General features: G+C 46.1%; 3 protein-coding genes across 3 annotated transcripts; 2 read left to right on the top strand and 1 right to left on the bottom strand.

Annotated features, from left to right (window-relative positions):
- The first annotated feature begins 113 nt into the window (after positions 1–113).
- On the top strand, positions 114–3653 carry LOC113238826. Its single transcript, XM_026475671.1, has one exon. The coding sequence runs from the start codon at positions 114–116 to the stop codon at positions 3651–3653; it is 3540 nt and encodes a 1179-aa protein (XP_026331456.1).
- A 17-nt stretch (positions 3654–3670) lies between these two features.
- Positions 3671–5860, top strand: LOC113238825. Its single transcript, XM_026475670.1, has one exon. It carries the CDS (start codon positions 3671–3673, stop codon positions 5858–5860), a length of 2190 nt encoding a protein of 729 aa, XP_026331455.1.
- Positions 5861–13645: 7785 nt separating this feature from the next.
- On the bottom strand, positions 13646–20060 carry LOC113238824. Its single transcript, XM_026475669.1, has 2 exons — positions 19473–20060; positions 13646–13699 (listed from the first exon to the last, which is right to left on the bottom strand). The coding sequence occupies exons 1-2, from the start codon at positions 20058–20060 to the stop codon at positions 13646–13648; spliced, it is 642 nt and encodes a 213-aa protein (XP_026331454.1).
- Positions 20061–20648: the final 588 nt, after the last annotated feature.

Raw genomic sequence — 20648 nt, 5'->3', positions numbered from 1 at the left:
TCCAAGCAAAACCAAGACCAAGAAGCTCAATTTACAACCAGGCGTTTTTTTTCTCATAATCCGCCCCCACATTTTCTGGTCCTTCAGCAGCCGGATTACATCAAGAAAGAACAATGCCAGTTACCAGAAGCGCAAAATCATACCCCGTGAATACCCAAGAATCCTCGTCCACTGCTCCAACCTGTTCGACGGGCACCGACACGATCACGGGGACCGAAAAGACCGCTACAACTTCAGAACACACGCGCTCCACGTACGCCACACGTACAACCGGTGCAACTGTGGAAACCGACGCGACGATCAGACAAATCGACGCTGCGCCGACTGCCACCTCGCCAGTCTCCCAACTAGTAGAGAGACCCGAAGCCGGCGCCGCTACAAGCGAAGCACCACGGAGAATATGCTCTCCTAAATCTGTTCGATCTTTTCGATCCGGTTCTTCGAACAGTCGTCGTAAGAAGCTAGCGGAAGCGCAACAAGAATTATTGAAGCTGAAAATCGATTTATTATCTGCAAAGATCGCGGCAATGGAAGAGGAATCGGACGAAGACGATCCAGAGGAAGCCACGATCCGCGAGGAACGCACATCGGAGTGGATTCGCACAAGCACTATTGGGTTGAGAAGAGAAGAGCAGGAAGACTACACTGCCGCCACACGTACGAAGGAAGATATATTGAAGGGAAGACCTGCCGAATCACAGGCGCCGCCGCCGACGCGCGACGTCATTCGACAGGAAAAAATCTCCACGTACGCGGCACCTGCAACAGCTGGGACCAGGTGCCCCCCCACCAACTACGCGGGGGGAGCGCCCCCCTCTACATACGTCACGCACACAAGTGAGAGACAACAGCCGCAATACTATCGTAACAACGACGGCCACCTGGAACATAAGCCGCCGAGCGACATATGTTACGAAAAGTTAGCAACGGCGATCACTACTGCGGCACGAGCGATTCAACCCACTACTGCAAGACTTCAAGAATTACCCATATTCAACGGTTCGTCAAGCGACTGGCTGCCGTTCAAGACAGCCTATGAGGAATCTGCAGGACTGCTTACAGAACAAGAGAACCTGGCGAGGCTCCGGAGGAGCTTGAAAGGCACCGCTAGGGAAGCAGCTCAATGTTTATTCGTCGGAGCCACGTCCTCCAACGAAGTAATGAGCTTACTGACATCAAGGTTCGGTCGTTCGGACGCGCTCGCACTGGCCGAACTGAGTAAGCTACGCACCCTTCCACGTCTGGGCGAACATCCGAGAGACATCTGCAACTTCGCATCGAAGATCATCAACGTCACGGCCACATTGAAGGCGCTAAACAGACCGCATTATCTACACAATGCCGAGATAGTACGCGCCGTGGTTGAGAAGCTGCCTTCAGCATTGCGCTATCGATACTATGACTTTGCTGCGGAACAGCCAGAATACCAACCTGACCTAGTAACCCTGACCGAGTTCATGCAACGCACAGCTGCACGTTGTGGGAGCTACGCGCCCGTCGAGAACACACCTGTGGAAGACCGGCGGGAGCCAGCAGGCAGGAGACCCATGAAGAGCTGCCACACTCAAATAGCGAAGCCAGCCGCGCACGAACAAGTTACTACGTGTCCTATTTGCGACAAGACGGGTCATCATGCGGCGCAATGCGACGAAATGAAGACAGCAGATGTAGCCGCCAGGTGGGACATAGCACGCAAACATAGGCTATGTTTCCGCTGTTTACGGACACGCAAATTTCGCCATACGTGTAAAAACAAGAGGTGCGGCATCGACGGTTGCGAGTACATGCATCATTCACTGCTGCATGGCACTCCACCCTCATCAAAGGAGAAGAAAGAAGCTCCTGCATCATTTGTTGTGGCATCAGCAAAAGACAGAAGCAACACCACCGCGCTACTGAAGGTACTCCCTGTGCAAGTGAGGGGCCCCAAGGGTACGTGCAACGCACTCGCACTACTGGACGACGGGTCAACGTGCAGCCTGATTGAGGCGGCGCTAGCAAGAAGGATCGGCGCAGCGGGTACACCAGCACCCTTTTACATTGAGGGTGTAGCCGGCACGCGAATCAACGTTGGCGAATCGCAACAAGTACGCATTTCTCTGCGCGGGCGCGACACGAATGAGCATACAATAACAGCCCGCACCATGAACAACTTGAAGCTATCGCCGCAAGCAGTGCCACGTAACGTCATACGAGCTTGCCCCCACCTGCACGACTTAGAAGAGCATCTCATCTACGAAGAGGGATCACCTACGATACTGCTGGGTCAAGACAACTGGCATCTTTTACTCACACATGCCGTGCGACAAGGGGACCGACACCAACCGATCGCAACACTCACCGATTTAGGTTGGGTTCTACACGGCACTAAGAGATCGAGTGAAAGAGTCAACACCCACAAAGTACTCCACGCTGTCGCCCCTGATGATGAAGAGTCCATGGAGCAGATGATGAGGGAACACTTCAGCCTCGAGTCATTGGCTGTCACACCGAGACGCAGCCACAACGACGACGAGCGACGAGCACTGCAACAACTAGAAGATAAAACCCGCCGTTTACCGGCGGGAGGCTTTGAAACCGGTCTTCTATGGCGTAACGAGCACGTTCATCCACCTGACAGCTACGACGTGGCGTTAAGAAGATTGGAACTAGTTGAAAAGAAACTCGACCGCGACGAGGTACTGAAAAAGAGATACGAAAAACAGTTACAAACACTGTTCGACAACGACTACGCAGAAATAGCGCCACCCCATAAGAACCCGAAGACTTGGTATTTACCCCATTTCGCCGTCATCAATCCACAGAAGCCAGAGAAGCTCAGATTGGTCCACGACGCCGCTGCCAAAGCCAAAGGAGTCAGCCTGAACGACATGCTACTACCAGGCCCGGACTTAATACAATCCCTGCCCGGCGTGTTGATGAAGTTCCGTCAGCGACCAGTAGCGGTAGCAGCCGACATCAGAGACATGTTTCTTCGTGTGACCATACGAGAGGAAGATAGAGACATGCAACGCTTCCTGTGGAGAGGAGACGACCGAGATCGCCAACCGACCGAGTACCGTATGAAGAGTGTCATATTCGGCGCCACATCATCTCCCTGTACTGCTATCTACGTAAAGGACAAGAACGCGGAACACTTTCGTGCTCAGTACCCCGAGGCGACAGCGGCAATCATCGACAACCATTACGTCGACGACTACCTAGCGAGTTTTGACGACGAAGGAGCGGCCGTACGCATATCCACACAAGTTGCGTACATACACAGCCGCGCGAACTACTTCCTGCAACGTTGGGCATCAAACTCGCGCCGAGTACTAAGCACGCTATCACCGGGGTCGAAAGGCGACATACTACAACTGGACAGCACGAAAGTACTGGGCATGGTGTGGCAACCAGAGGAAGACACCCTGTCTTTCAACATCAACACTCACAAAACACCGGCGGAAGTATACAACGGGGCAAGAACACCAACTAAAAGGGAGGCGCTACGCACTACGATGTCCATATTTGATCCATTGGGCATCGCCACTCCAGTCACCATACAAGCGAAGCGCATCATACAAGACACGTGGCGCTCAGGCATCGATTGGGACACCCCGTTAGAAGCGCCCGAAGCGGACGCCTGGAAGATGTACGACGACTCGCCAAGATAAAAGTACCGCGCTGCTATATGAAACTTAGTCACGCGCGCGGCATCCAGTTACACACATTCGTGGACGCAAGTTCAACGGCATACGCGGCCGTCACCTATTGGCGTGTAGAAGACGAAGATGGCAACATACACGTCTCACTCATCATCGGCAAGGGGAAAGTAGCTCCGTTGAAGGTGATCTCCATACCACGACTAGAGCTGCAAGCTGCCGTGCTGGGTTGCCGTCTTACACAGACCGTCGTCGACGAGCATCAATTTAAACCGACAAGCCGCTACTACTGGACAGATTCCCGCACTGTGCTGACCTGGATACGCAACGGACCGCGAGTTTATAAACCGTTCGTAGCGCATAGAGTGGCGGAGATCGCTGAACACACTAAAACGAAAGAATGGAGATGGATACCCACCAAAATGAACGTCGCAGACGACGCCACCCGCGACGTGCCACACGACTTCGACTCTAATCATCGATGGTACAGGGGGCCGGACTTTCTATATATGTCGGAAGAAAATTGGCCTCAAGAGGAAGTCACGGACGTCAACGTCACGGATGAAGAACGGGTCCACCTCACCACAGGCGTCGGCGCGCGACTGAAGGAAGCTCTACCCGAAGTAACTCGTTTCTCAAGTTGGATACGCCTCATGCGGACCACAGCGCGCGTACTACAGTTCATAGACAGGCTGCGGACGCGCACACAACGATGCGCCGCTTTAAGGAAGAGAACGAGGAAAAATGCCGACGCCGACCCTACTTGGCGAAAAAATGATACAGAAAGCAAGAAGACGAATACTTCCGAGGCTGTGCGTGGAAAGCAAGTTTTACACAAATTTAAAACGATCGACGCATCATATCTACGCCACGCCGAGTCGCTGTGGATACGAGCACAACAGGAAGAGGCGTTCACCGAGGAAATCAACGCCCTCAAGAGGGGGACCCCTTTTCCCCCCTCTAGCCGCCTTATGAAATTATCAACGCTACTCGACGGCGAAGGCATAATACGACTACGATCGCGAATAGCGGCGGCGGGTGATATCACTGAGCAACAACGGTCACCAGCCGTGCTTGATGGAGACCACCCATGGGTGCGACTGTATATCGCCTGGATACACAAACAGACGCACCACGGAGGCTTCGGCATCACCACCAGCGAGGTACGACAGCACTACTGGCTCCTACGACTACGCAACGCTGTGCGAAGCGAACTGAAACGTTGCCGAGTGTGCCGCATCATGAGAGCCACGCCTCCACAACCCTCGACTGGAAACCATCCGCCCAGCCGCCTCGCTCACCATCAACGCTCGTTCACATACACCGGGCTGGATTTCTTCGGCCCACTCCAAGTCACAGTAGGCCGCACACGACAAAAAAGATACGGAGCGATCTTCACCTGCCTAACCACGAGAGCGGTCCACGTCGAGGTCGCCGGAGATCTGAGCACCGACTCCGCCATCATGGCACTCCGTCGCTTCATATCGCGACGCGGATGCCCGACGGAGCTGTGGTCTGACCAGGGAACCAATCTCCGCGGCGCGGACGCCGAGCTACAGAGGGCAGCACTAGAAGCTATACAGGAAGACGCCAGTATCCGGTTCATCAAGTGGAGATACATACCGCCGAGCGCACCGTTCATGGGAGGAGCATGGGAGCGTCTGGTACGAAGCATCAAAACAGCTCTGTACACCGTACTGCACGAACGCGCCCCGAAAGAAGAGGTCCTGCACACTCTATTGGTCGAGGCAGAGCACACCCTCAACAGCCGCCCTCTCACCCATGTATCCACTGCTCCAGAAGACGAGAACCCCCTGACTCCGAACCACTTCCTACTGGGGGGTCCCTCACGAGTACCACTGCCTGGAGCCTTCACGGACACTGACATCGACGGGCGCAAGATCTGGCGGACCAGCCAACGACTGGCCGACATGTTCTGGTCACGCTGGATAAGAGAATACCTCCCTGATCTCCAGCACAGACGAACTCCGAGAGCCACCAACGGCGCGCTACAACTGGGAGACTTGGTGTTCATAGCCGACGGGACGCTACCACGCAACACCTGGCCCCGCGGCATCATTGTGGCTACATACCCAGGCCCCGACGGAGAAATAAGGGCGGTCGACGTGCGGACAAACAGAGGAGTTCTGCGCTGTCCTACAAAGAAGCTGGTAATCATTGAAACGGGAGGCAACGAGACAACGAAGCGCGAACCCTAGGACTTTCCAGCTACAAGCTGCGGCGGGAGAATATGTTCAGGACGAAAACGTGTTCGCGCCCATGTGAATTTTTAATATTGTAAATTTATTATTGTGATTTATTATTATAATTTGGTGTTGTTAATTTAGTTTAAGGTTTGGTAAATAAACGAGAGGGAGAGAGGGGTTTTGCTTGGAGTCTGTAGGGTTCTCCCGTCCCGCTCCTGCATTGGTGCCGTCCCGCTCGCACACTTGAATAGAATGCGAGCGGCACGGCGGGCCAGCGATGATATAAAAAGCGGAGCGTAGGGAGCGGAACGACATTCCAAAATTGACTGCACAAGACTCCGAAGGCGTTCCAAATCTCACCGCGATCCAAGCAAAACCAAGACCAAGAAGCTCAATTTACAACCAGGCGTTTTTTTTCTCATAATCCGCCCCCACAGAAGTAACTAAAGTAAACTAGTCTAGCAGTACTAAAATCCGTAAGCTCACGTATTCTGCGGACTGCGTATGCAGCGGAGCGTAATCTGCTGGCCAGGGAAGATATATGTGGAAACCATTGAAGTTTACTATCTAAGGTCACTCCCAAGGAGACTGCTTTATTAACAAGGTCTAACTTTTCTCCGTTTATTTCTATGCTTGGACTAGTCGATTTTACGTTACGTAATTCAAATTTAACACATTTTGTCTTCTTGGCATTAATCAACAAATTGTTAGCATTAAACGAATGAACTACCTTATCCTGAAGCAGTACATTTTGAAGAGTGCCTATATCGACTTACCCACTGCAAAAGCCATTTTATGTTATTTATAATTTTTGTTTTGCTATTATTATTTTTAATTTAGTAGCTTTTCATTAAAATAGGTTTCGAAATTTTTTTATAAATACATATTTTTAATTGTGGCGCCCTAACAGGGTCACGTTGAGACAATTTTAAGAGCACTATGTTACATATGAAAGCAATAAATACTTTTGACTATAAGAAATCGCAATAGTCGTATAAAATACATATAATATAAGCAATCAAAATATATAAGATATTTATTTTTCTGACTGCTTTAAACTATAAAAATGTAAGTAAGATCAGCATTACTTGATTGATTTGTAATTTTTATATCCAAATGTGGAGGTTTGCAATAGGCTTTTTTTAATTGTTTACTTTTATATGCCATTTTTAACTTATAGCTGTAAACCTTCCTAAAATAAGTAAAATAAAATGTAAGTCTAGAACCAGAAATGGACGAGAGCGGTCGACTATTGTTTTCCCCGTGGCGGGTTTGTATTGAAATATTTAACAACGAGTTTTACCAAAGGATGACCAAGTTCAAGTGTCTTTTCAAGCGCGATGACCATAACGTAGTTGGCCGCGTTGATGGTGCTTGCCACGCCGTAAATTGAGTGCGCTACCGGGATCCCGCGCCGTAGTATCGAGTTGTCTTGAATGTCGTCGATTCTGAAAAGGAATCAACGAAATACATAGGTTATTGGTTGTTAGAAGGATAAAAGATTTAGTATCAATAATTATTATTGAATAGTAATAATTGATATACGAGCGTGGTTTGGTAAGTCCGCGACTTTGAGAAGAAATAAAAACATTGTTTTTTTAAATTACGGTGTGATATTTCAACTTCTATCCGGATTTATTTTTGTCAAACTGAAAAATACTTAGGACTCTGTTTCATTTATCACTTCCTCATTTGATACAGATCGGTAAATCAAATCAAAAACTTAGATGGAGCCAAATACGGTGAACACATGGGGTGCGGCAAGATTGCAGATGAGAAAGGGAATTCTCGAAATTCCGTTTCCATGGTGAACCTTAAAGGGGCGCGGTATTATTCAAAAATCGACTTATCACAAGCATATAATCAAATTGAATTAGACGAGACGAAAAAGTTTACGGTAATAAATACGCACCGCGGTTTATACCGCTATAAACGGTCGGTATATGGGTTATCCTCGAGCCCTGGGATATTTCAAAGAATAATGTGCAATCTACTGAAAGACATTCCGAACGTAGAAATATTTCTGGATGACGTCATAATTTGCGAACACTTAGCGGCATTGGAGGCAGTTTTCAGTAAATTGCACAGCAACGGGTTAAAAGTAAAGGGTAGTAAGTGCGTATTTTTAGTGGATGAAGTTCGATATCTAGGTTACGTTATAGGAAAGGATGGTATAAAAACAGACCCGTCAAAAATCGAGGCGATCGTGAATATGCCTAGATCAATGGATGTAAAACAGTGTAGGTCGTTTCTAGGTATAGTCAATTTTTATGGAAAGTTCGTAACGAATATGAGCGCTAAATTGGTCCCGTTATACGAGTTATTGCAAAAAGGTAGGGAATGGTCATGGTCTACGGAGTATGCATTGGCGTTCATTGAAATCAAGGAGCTGCTTTCGAGTGCGGAAACACTAGCATACTATGAACCTAGAAAGCCTCTGATTGTCACGTGTGACGCGAGCCCGTATGGCGTCGGCGGAGTACTCAGTCAGCTGGGCGCGGACGGACGCAGCGAGCGGTCAGTCGCCTACACCACGCGCACGCTCACTGACAGACTGAGAGAAAAATTACTCACAAATACATCGTGAGGCGCTAGCGATTATATTCAGTGTAAATAAATTTCATCAGTATTTGTATGGCCGCCTGTTTACACTCAGGACCGATCATAAGCCGTTGGTGTCAATATTCGGACCCATTACTGGCATACCAACAATGATAGCGAGCAGGATGCAGCAGTGGGCGGTAATATTATCAACATATTCCTAAGATATCGATTACGTGCATACTGATCGGAACGGGGCGGACGAGTTCTCGCGGTTGCCGATTATTATATTTAGTGCCGTGGGGCGACGGCTTAAGAATACATTGTCGCCTCCCCATACATGCCCGTGGGGGTCGTAAGAGGCGACCGAGGGCGTCACAAGTGTCCATCTGCTTAGCGTTGTGGTAGGCTTTGTGCCGACTGGATAGCGACCACAGTACACACGGCGGAAAACCCTCCACAGTGAAACGCTTTTGCGAATCGCGTTCAGGGATCAGTTGGTGTACATCCAGTGCACGTGGAGTTTTCGGCGCGGTATCTGGGAGGACTGAGGCGGATATTCGCCATGTCACTTGTTGAGGGATATCTAGTTGACCTGCCGGCCAGGGAGACCCGTAGAAACGGTTGTCCGCTGGCCGCCCGCGGTACAGTACAGGGGCCCAATAGGGACTAACTACCCCTAGAGGCTGCCCCACCATGCCGCGCATAATCTTGGGGTAGGTCGTCGTGCCGGTTAGTGACCGGAATTTGGGGTCCCGGTGGCATATCCCGGGGGGGTACGGGGGCCCTTCCGTTCGGCGGGTCAGCCGGCTATCCTTCAAAAGTTCAACGGCATGTATTGCAGTTCCCCTCGTTTTTCTTCTTCGGTGCAGTGCCGAAGGCTTCATCTCTTCACACTACCGTCCTTCTTACCCACCATGACAGCGCAACATAAGAATGCAGATCGTTCAGCGGTGCCTAATCCCCCCACCGCGTTTATTATTGAGTTCGCTAACATCCGCGGACTCCACTCCAACCTCAAAGCTGTCCACCATCACCTCGAGACAGCCCGGCCTGCCCTGCTTTTCCTGACGGAGACGCAGATTCGCCGTCCGAATGATATGAGTTACTTGAACTACCCCGGCTACTCGCTTGAGGAAAACTTTCAAGCCAAAGCCGGGGTATGTGTATATATTCGTTCGGATGTGTGCTGTCGCCGTCTGCGCTGCCTGGAGGACCCCTCCTTTTCCACGATGTGGGTGCTCGTAGAATCTAGTTATTCAGCTAGAGTCTTCGCGTGCTTATATAGATCCCACAGCGGGGATGCGGAGACAACTAGGCTCTTTGACCAACTGAGCCAGGCGACTCTTGACGCGCAGGCGCAGTTCCCATCTGCGGAGATGGTCGTGTTGGGGGACTTTAATGCTCACCATGAATCATGGTTAAGTTCCCTCAAGACTGACCATGCAGGAAGAACTGCCCACGCTTTCGCTCTCACGCATGACTTGACCTACCTACTATACAGTATCAGTCAGCGCCCCCCTGGGAAGTTCTGATCACTGTTTGGTTGGGTGTAAGGTTTCCCAAATGCCTCCAACTAAGCTGAAGGAGGTCACTCGTCGCATTTGGCACTACTCGTCGGCGGATTGGGATGGTATGCGCGACTACTTTGCGTCCATCCCTTGGTTGCAGCACTGCTTTGCGGGAAAGGATGCCTCAGCAGCTGCCGATGCTGTTGTCGATGAGATTGGAACGGCTATGAATTACTACATACCGTCTTCCAGTGTCATCGCCAATCGCAGAGGACGCCCTTGGTTCAATCGCGAATGCATGGACGCTGTTAGTGAGAAACAGGCTGCATATCGTGGTTGGATCAAGGGTCGTGTAACAAAGGATCCCAACCTTGCGTCCCTTAAAGCAGCCTATAACAAAGCAACCAAGTCTTGCAGGAGGGCTTACATAAGAGCGGATGCCCAGCGCGTTTCACGGATTGGCCAGAAGCTGGTAGCCCATCCCACCGGTAGCCGTGCCTACTGGAGCCTGGCCAAAGCCGTGCAGTCCAATTTTTGTCGTTCGTCGCTGCCGCCTTTGAGGTGTCCCAATGGATTTTTGGCCTATGGCCCCGAAGAGAAAGCCAATTTATTGGCCGACCTTTTTGGGGCTAACTCGCGCATTCACGACCAAGATGCGCAACCGCCGTCAATTCCCCACTGCGGAGTCACAATGCCTGATATAGTTATCAGGCAATGTGATGTCCGCAAGGAACTGCAGACTCTTGACGTGCGGAAGGCCTATGGTCCAGATGGGATACCTCCTATCGTCCTTAAAAGGTGTGCGGCGGAGTTGTCTCCCGTACTGACGCGCTTATACCGCCTCTCATACCAATCTGGTAACGTGCCCCTAGCTTGGAGGGAGGCCAACGTGCAACCTATCCCCAAGAAAGGAGATCGGTCTGATCCGACAAACTATCGCCCAATAGCTGTCACTTCAGTGCTCTGCAAAGTGATGGAGCGGATTCTAAATATCCAGATAATCCGGCACCTGGAACGTCACTCCATTCTTAATGATCGACAGTACGGGTTTCGGCCGAACCGATCAACGGGTGACGTTCTAGCGTATCTAATGCATCTCTGGGGTGAAGCTATCGACAAACAGGGCGAAACCTTAGCGATAAGTCTGGATATTGCTAAGGCCTTTGATCGGGTCTGGCACCGTGGTCTCCTCTCCAAGCTTCCGGCATATGGTCTTCCCGGCCGCCTTTGTGAGTGGATCTCCGGCTTTCTGCGCGAGCGAAGATTGCGTGTCCTTGTTGACGGAGGCACTTCGCGGCTCGTGACAGTTAATGCTGGGGTGCCACAGGGCTCCGTGCTGTCGCCCACGCTGTTCCTTCTGCATATCAATGACTTGTTGCCTTTTGGCAACATTCATTGCTATGCAGATGATAGCACAGTGCACGGTTGCTATTATAAGCAACCGTCAAGCAGCCGGGAGGACCCTGAGAGAAACCGGGAAAAACTTGTCGCTGAGCTCAACCATGTTTTGGAACATATATCGTCGTGGGGCTCCCGAAACTTGGTTGAGTTCAACGCCAAGAAAACACAGGTATGCGCGTTCAGTTCCAAAAAATCCCCATTCCTTCCACTTCCCCATCTTCAGGGTACAACGCTGACACTGCAGGACAAGCTCAGCCTGCTGGGGATGAGCATCCGGAAGGACATGAGCAACAAAGACTATATAGAGAGCGTCATCTGTACCGCGTCGCGCAGGCTTGGCATCCTGAACAAGGTGCACCGATTTTTTACTCCAGAGCTGCGATACCTGTTGTATAAAGCTCAGGTCCGAAGCAGCATGGAGTACTGTTCGCACCTTTGGGACGGCTCTGCCAAGTACTTGCTCGATGCCCTAGATGGACTGCAGCGCTACGCCTTCCGTGTTGTCAACGATCCTCATGTAACTGAGCATGCGGAGTCGTTACAGAGATTTAGCGATATAGCGTCAGAGATATAGCGTCTCTTAGCGTATTCTATCGCCTGTACCACGGTGAGTGCTCTGAAGAGTTATTCAACCTTATCCCTTCCTCTCCTTTCCATCAGCGGACCTCCCGTGCCGGACTGCGTTGCCACAGTTGGACGGTCAGTTCAATACCGTCCCGCACTAAAAAGTTTGGCAATTCGTTCTTATGCCGAACCATCAAATTGTGGAACCAACTCCCGGCGCATGTATTCCCTCCCCTCTATAACATCGGGTCCTTCAAACGTAGTGTGAAGAAGCATTTGGCCAGACCGGCAAAATGATAGTGACGGAGTGAAGATATTTGTGTTTTCCATCCGTTACTCTCATCTCTGGACTGTATTCGCACTTTCCATCAGGCGCGGTGCAGTCATTTTGCCGAGTCACAATAAAAAAAATAAAAAAAAAAAAAATTACCATCAAACTTATTTACATTTCGTACAGGACGCTTTATTGTTGGACTACCATGAAATTAAAAGGGAGACCTCACGAGACCCACCGCTATCAAGAATCTTAAGTTATATCCGAGACGGCTGGCCCGAACAGAACCAGATCGTGAATTTATAACCGTTTGTTAATCGGAAAAGCGAATTATACGAAGAATTAGGATGTACAATGTGGGGCCACAGACTCGCGTAGTCCCGGAGAAATGTAGGGAAAAAGTTTTGAGGATGTTACACGAACCACATATGGGAATCGTAAAGTCAAAGGGCTTGGCGCGCAGCTACGTGTGGTGGCCGGGCGTGGACGAGGCCGTGGAGAACGCGTGCCGAGCGTGCGCGGTGTGCGCGACACAGGCGGCCGCGCCTCCGCACCAGGCGCCGCACACGTGGCCCTGGCCACGCCGCCCATGGACCAGACTATATTTGGATTTCTTGGGTCCCATCGCGGGCTGCACCTACTTGGTAGTAGTGGATGCGACGTCCAAATGGATGGAAGTGTTTAACGTTAGCAGTACAACGGCGAACAGACTTACAGATTGTCTGAGTGAATTATTTAGTAGATGGGGAATTCCACGGCAAATCGTTAGTGATAACGGACCACAATTTACGTCAAAAGAATTCGAAAGTTATATTAAAAATAATGCAATCGAACATACATATATTCACTGCACCTTACCATCCGGCATCCAACGGTCTAGCCGAAAATGCGGTTAGGACTATAAAACGAGTTATTAAAAAAGCGTTACAGGAAAAATGTAACGTTGATAGGGCACTGTGGTCATTTCTTACATACTACAGAAATGTAGAACACTCTACGACCGGTGAAAGTCCATCTATGTTACTGTTAGGTAGGCGGTTTAGGCACCCGGTTAGATTTAATTAAGCCAGATAGGAAGGCGCAGGTTCTACGAGCCCAACAAAGGCAGGTCAATGAAGGAGAAGAAGTATGGTATAGATTATTCTTGAAAGGGGAGAAATGGGCGCCCGGCCGTGTAGTTTGACTGTTTGGGACCCAATAACGTTAAAGTAATAAGCAGTAGTGGGGAAACCATACATCGTCATGTCGATCAGTTACGGAGACGGTCTAACAGCACTCGGTTATTTATTGTTTCAACATCATCTCGATTAGAAAAAAAGAAAGCACAAGTCCTCAGCCTCAGTCTGCACCAGATAGATCGTTCAACGGTATACGGGACAGACAAAATTGAGAGCGAACAGGAGGAGGGGTCGCCGGACTCGGCGACTCGAACGACTTCGAAGCACCAAACATTTGAGAGAGTGCAACGGAAAAGTCCTGTTACGCCTGAGTAGCAGTTTGCATCGCCTACCACGTCGCCGACGCCACCACAACCGCCCCGAACTCGCATGGTATGACAGTCTAGAATTAATAAGGTTCCTAATTATAAATTTTAGATATTAAGGGTTTGTAATATTGTTAAGGGTTTGTAATATTGTTAAGTGCTAATTTAGTGTGAAGGAGTGTAGTGTCAGATTAGTGGTTATGCATGTATTGGCCAGTCAGTCGACAATAAAGGTTCATTACAGGTAGACGCGATCTTTTATTTCGCAGTTTCCGACCGGGAGAGGTGTAATATAAATATATATATATATAATGCGATATATTACACCGCTCCCGGTCGGAAACTGCGTCTCTTCCGAGTCGAGGCGCATAATTGCGATTCACAACTGGCCGATCACAAAGTTTTGACATTTCAAATCGGAACACAGTTTTTTTACATAACATCAAGTGACGGGATGAACAAGTCGTGCGCCTGGTGGTAGTGGTGTTCATGTAAAAAAAATCGATATTTTTTCCGATGTGACATATAGAAATGTTGTAACGATATTTTACGATATATCGGTACAAAACATCGATATTTTCGATATATCGTAAATAATTCTAAAAGATAAAAGGAAGGAAATTTTACTAAGAGTAAATAAGTAAAACCACTAGTTTTGACACAATAGTCAAATGTTTTCTTCAGTTACTGAATTCCAACACAACAATATAGCCCGCACACAAGCAATATTATTGTGTGTGTGTGGCTAACCAATGAGAATATAACGACTACGTTACATTGATTCAGAACTCAAAGTGCGTTTTATTTCTGCAAGTACAGTCCAGAGCACGTCAAGCATGACACTTTGTACCTTGGACCGTTCTTATCGTAAGCAGCATAAGGTGGATTTAAATTTTAAGTGTCAAGCTTGACGTGCTCTTGACCCTGTATAATTTTGAATTGCATACTTTCAACTTTGTACGATTTTTCATGTATCGGATAAAATATATCAATAGTACGTGTCGATACTGAATGATACGATAATATCGGATTGATTCGATACATCGAGGTTATATATCGATATTTTTTGAATGTCGATACATGTCGAGCACTCCTACTTGATGGTAAGCTACACGCCTGTCCATAACAATTACAGTGCCACTCAGAGTTTTAAATTGCAAAGATCTGAGGGGCACTACCACTGCACCCGTAACCCTGAGACGTAAGTTGACAAGGGTCATGTGTCTGTAATTTCGCCGGTACCCTCTTACTCTTCAAAACCGGAACACAGTGATGCTGACATTACAACTTGGCTGCAGAAATAGATAAGGTGGCAATACTACCCTAGACTAAGGGTCGTAATCTAGAACTCTACTCAATGCTCAAGTCAGGATTTGGGTATGGTTTAAAGCACTCGAAATCATACTCAAGTCCCTGCCATTAGGGTCGTATTTCCAGCGCTTGTGTTTCCAGTGCAATCCTGACTTGAGCATTGAGTAGAGTTCTAGAATACGACCCTATGTTTTTCACAAGAAGCTCTACTACCACTAAAGTTGATTTAACTCACAAATTAGAAAGATATAGTACGAAACAGGTTCACCTTCTCGCTCGGAAACCCATCTGATTTCGAGACTACCCGATCGGTTCGATTCCAATTTGAATCTATATCAGCATGCTGGGGTCGATATAGACCGCTGTGGGAATCATAGGTATCAATTATAGGTAGAATTAATAATAATATAATATCAATTATCTTATTGTTCTCTTATTACTTTTTTGCAAGGACCGCGAGGGAGACAGGTGGTGGGAAAAAGGCGTCTGCCCTGCGTGATTAGCAATTATGGATAATAGGAGTTGCAACTTTGTTGTAAGAATTATAATTATACTAAAGTTATATTACTTCAAATGAGTAATTTCACAAAAAAAAAATTGAATATCATAGTGGTAAACCATCCAGACGTTCAATAAAACTTGATGATACTAAAGTACACATATATTTTAAATTTAGGTGCTATTTTCAAGTATAATAAAATTGAATAAATATATTTTTTAATCATTTAAAGCAGTATTTAAAAAAATGTGAGTTACACCAGTTTCGCGCTGATAGCCTCCATTTTAATAATGCTATTGTTTGTAACTACATGTATAAGAAAATATAAGTAAAAGACAATAAACATGTTAGCCACTGATAGTATAAACAAAACCTAAATTACAATGAGTTAGTAGTTATGACGAAAATTTTGCAACATTTTTCGTTGCGCCGGGCCTGGTGCGAATTTAACCTCTCTCCTTTATACAAAAACTTTTGTATGAAACAAGACCGTGACATATCACCTTGACGGCGACAAAAATTATAAAGACAAAAACTTGCATTTGTCCTCGGTTTTACGAACGAACTCAACTTTAGTAAATATAGATTTCCGTTGAAAATCTTCCACACTCATTTAACGCTGCGGGTTATGGTTTAAGGTGAGGCATTTCAACGCAAGCCTAGATTTTAGGTGAGGTGTGGGGGGGTCGTTACCCGCGTCCCGCAATCTGCGCTTTGTAAATCAATCAAAACTGTAAATCAATCACACCAAATAAGTTATTTAATTAATTAATTTTTATAACGAACCCTGTTGCTGATTTATTATACAGGGTTACAGGAAAAGTCGTGCTAGATCCGTTAAGGGCGTGGAGTACTCATCATTTCTGACTTATTTTACTATGAAACACCCTACCCTAAACTTAACCCTTTTCGAGATATTTGACTTTTATTTTTTTTATTCAAAATTGCCGATTTTTAGGCTACTAAATTTAATTTTGTTTATTTTGTGTGTCTTATTATTATAATTATTGCATTTTTACATGTGTGATAAGATGCTTTAGGACCTCAATCATTAAAATAGTGAATTAATTTAATTCAATACGCCGTAGTAGAAAAGAGAAAGTTAAGAAATTAAAAAAAAATTAGAAAGTCTATTTTTCTCTAAGGGATATATAAAAAAAATATTTTTTTTTTTAGATTTGCTATTAACAAATTAATGTGAAGTGATTTTAGTTCTCTGAGTAAACTAGTATATATCTTTGGGATGTTAGTGCAATTATTGGAGTTGCTTCACTTTTATAATGAAAGATATGACTAAATGTGATACCATTAAGCAAACAAATTTGTGTTTTAAAATATGGACTTACACCACTTTTATAGTGATCGACATATACACACATCAAAAAAAGTTTGCGATCAATAGCATAAGCTCCTATAATTCTTTAAATTTAACTTTATCAAGAAAAAATCTATGTTGTATGCTTTCTTTAAATAGGAATACCCTGTTTGAAATTAAAATATAAAACTATTTTTTATTATTTATTTTTAAAAATTGAGCCATTAATCATAATGTAATAGTGATATAAATTTCATAGAAAGAAAATGACTGTTTAATTAAACTTAAACAACAATTTATTATTAAAAGGTGTGAATTCAATATAAAATAACTCCTCCCCTGGCTCGAATACATGCGAAGATCCTCCTGGGCATGCTGAGGATCAAGTTATCCAGCATTTCCTGGGGTAACCTATCCCATTCTTCAATAGCGGCTTCCCTGAGCTCTGGAACTGTCTGGGGACGTGGCTCACGGTTCCATACTGCTCGTTTAAGAGCATCCCACGCGTGCTCTATTGGGTTTAAGTCGGGCGAGCCGGCAGGCCAGTCTAATCGTGTGATATCGTATTCTTGAAGAGCAGCATTGACTCGTTGAGCTCGATGTGCGGGCGCATTATCATCGACCAGTACAAATTGGTGCCCATGGTTTACTCGGAATCGTCTGACGATATCATCAATAGCAACTGCTTTGTACATGTCTGCTGTCATGAAGCCCCGATACGGGATCAAAGGCGTTCTAGCTCCAATCATAATGCCACCCCAAAAGGACACCGATTTTCCGCCTTGCTGAACTGTTCCAGTGGCAGTTCTTTGTCTTTCACGGTCGCCTGGTCTTCTCCAGATACGGACACGTCGGTTATCTGGATGAGTGCTGATTCGGGATTCGTCAACGAAGAGACAGTTTTGCCAAATGTTTTCGTCCTCACCTTCTTCATTTTGCCGAAGTCTAGCCCACTGCAATCTTCGTTGTTGACGTTGCCGGGAATTGAGCGGAGCTCGCCAAGACCTCCGTGCTCGTAATCCAGTCTGGTGCAAGCAATTGCGAACGGTCTGCGTGCTAACTTCAAGCCCAGATGCGGCTCTGACTTCTGCTTTTATTTTAGTGGCGTTGATTGTTGGATCACGGGCTGCCAGCAATCTAATATAGCGCTTTTGGGCAGCTGTCAAAACAGTTGGGCGACCGCTGTGGGGTCGGTCAGCTAAATTCCCCATTCCGTGATACCTCTGCAACGTAGCCACGACACAGGATTGGGATATAGCAAGTCTGCGTGCTATTACTCTCGTGGTGTATCCTTCTCCCCTCAAAGTTACTATTCTAGCTTGTAAAACCTCTGATATTTCTCTTGGCATTTTTTCAATCACAACTTTCCGCGAAAAATATCTTGAATCGCTTATAATTGACTAAATCAGATTTCTGAATGAGCGTAAGCTAGGACTGAAAGCCTTTTTATATGAAAAAACAATTGAACGGGGTCATTGTTTTATGTTCTAATTTATTTTTAAATAAAGAATCTAAAAAGAAGAAAAAATCATAATATAATCTACAGTAACAAAAAAGATTTCAGTTTTTCGAAGTGATCGCAAACTTTTTTTGATGTGTGTATGTGTCTATCTAAAGAAGCCTACGTTGTTTAGTTTGTCTTGTTTACACTTTCTTTAAACTGAATAAAAACTTAAATAAATAAAAAAGAATTGTGATGCTAATAAGAAATTTTCGTCAAATTGTTTACTTAAGATCATTAGTGATCATATTGAACAAATTTAATAAATCAATCGCAAATATTGTATATAAATTGGCAGTTATCTCGAAAATCGTAGAAAAATGCCTTATTTTGCTACTCTAAGTGTGAAAATTATAGTCGCATCCATGATATTATTCCTAAGTGTTTATTTTTATTTATTTTTTTATAACACAAGTGACGGGACGAATAAGTCGTGTGGCTAGTGGTAGCAACACGCCTGGTCATAACAGTTGCAGTGTCACTCAGAGCTTTAAATTGCAAAGATCTGAGGGGCACTGCCACTGCGCCTATCACCCTGAGACATAAGTCCCATGTGCCTGTAATTTCACCAGCACCTTACCCTTGAAAACCGAACCGCAGTAAAGCTCGGATGCAGAACTAAGTAAGGTTACATGCCGCTATAATATGGATAAGAACCGTCAACTTATCAATTGAACAACAACCATTCTCTCACTGGACTACAAGAAAGTCAAAGACTCTATTCCTATAAAGCACGGAGCATATCGTTTTGCGTGGGATATTCCCATGAAATGACTCATAATACACTTTTAACTATTGCGCATCGTGAACTATCTTAGCTACAACACGATACAGGCTAAAGAATAAAATAAAAACAAACGTAATCGTAACACTTGTGGGAATGTTTAATTTAAATTTACAAAATATTTATGTATGTGTTGTTGTACGTTAAAACAAGAATGTTGTCATACAAAAATGGAATACAAAGGACAATTCATTACATTCGGCTGTACTCGAACCAGAGACACGCCATATCATGGTTGATAATTGGACGTAGTTAAGCAAAAAGGATCCAACCCACAAAATCATCAAAAAATTAGTTATAAATTCAAATTCATTTATTCAGATAACTAGGCTCCATAAGTGTTAGCAACAATGAAACTTATAATTAGGTTAGTACTTAAATTCTAGAACAGATTTTGTATTATTAATGAGATGCCGCATTGTGGGACACTCACACCTAACTGCAATTGTCTTCAGGAGGCTGTTACCGCTGCCACGTATTCTGTTCAACATAGATGCTGATCTTTTGCGCAAGACTGCCATGAAACTATCCACACGGGCTTCAGCAAACATGGCAGACGCACTGCAAAACCGCGGCAGCCGCATCAGCGTCCTGAAGTCGTTATTGTATTGCGAGCGCATGGCCCTGAGCGAGACTTGGGTATAGCTGGCCCACAGAACCCCCGCGTACAGTGGTGTGCAGTAAGCCCAGAAAATAGTGACCTTCACCTCCACCGTACATCGAGCAAACCTGCGAGCCAGCATGTTCGCCTTCACCGTCAGTGCCCTGCGCTCGCGTTCTATATCCATATTGTCCTTGAGGTCGTCGGCAATATAGTGTCCTAAATATTTGAAATGAGTTACTTTCTTCAATAGAATTCCATTGAGACTTATGGGAAGCACATTGTTAGGACTCTTCTTACCGGCGACCCCAAAGACCATATACTCAGTCTTTTTGACGTTGTACATCAATCTATGCGAGGCGGCATAATCCTCACAAACCCCAATTAATTTTCTAAGTGCACTGATCGATGGTGCCAGCAGCACCATGTCATCGGCATAACTAATATTATTGAGACATACTCCATCTATATAGCATCCCACAAGAGTGCTGCTAAGCTCACCGATCAATGCATTTATGTACAGATTAAAAAGTTTTGGAGAAGTTAATCCCCCCTGCCTAACTCCACATTCCGCAACATATGGAGAAGAGAGAGCATTGCCCCATCTCACTACGTTAGTTTGATTGTGATACCAATATTCAAACAGGCCCCTTAACTCCACCGGCATGCCCGTCGCCCTAATTTAGCCCATAGGAAGTCATATGAGACCAAATCGAAGGCTTTTGAAAGATCAAGGAAGCACGCGAAAATGAGTGTCTTCCTGTCGGTATAGTACTTGACAGTATGCTTCAACGTCACTATAGCGCTTTCCGTAGAAAGTCCTGGTTGAAAGCCAAACTGAGCATCATATAGGTGTAGATACGGGTTTAAATATGAGTTGAGCACGCCGTCAAGCACCTTGGCTACGACTGTCGCCAAAGAGATTGGCCTATAGTTACTCTTGTCTGCCACATCTCCTGTCCTATTTTTGATTACCGGTACCACAATCGTCCTCATCAAATCAAAAGGAAAGTAC

Source organism: Hyposmocoma kahamanoa, unplaced genomic scaffold (genome assembly GCF_003589595.1).
Source record: "Hyposmocoma kahamanoa isolate Upper Pololo Valley unplaced genomic scaffold, ASM358959v1 98294, whole genome shotgun sequence".
NCBI lineage: Eukaryota > Metazoa > Arthropoda > Insecta > Lepidoptera > Cosmopterigidae > Hyposmocoma > Hyposmocoma kahamanoa.
Note: the sequence above shows the minus strand (reverse complement) of the source record. Positions and strands in the feature narration are given on the sequence as shown.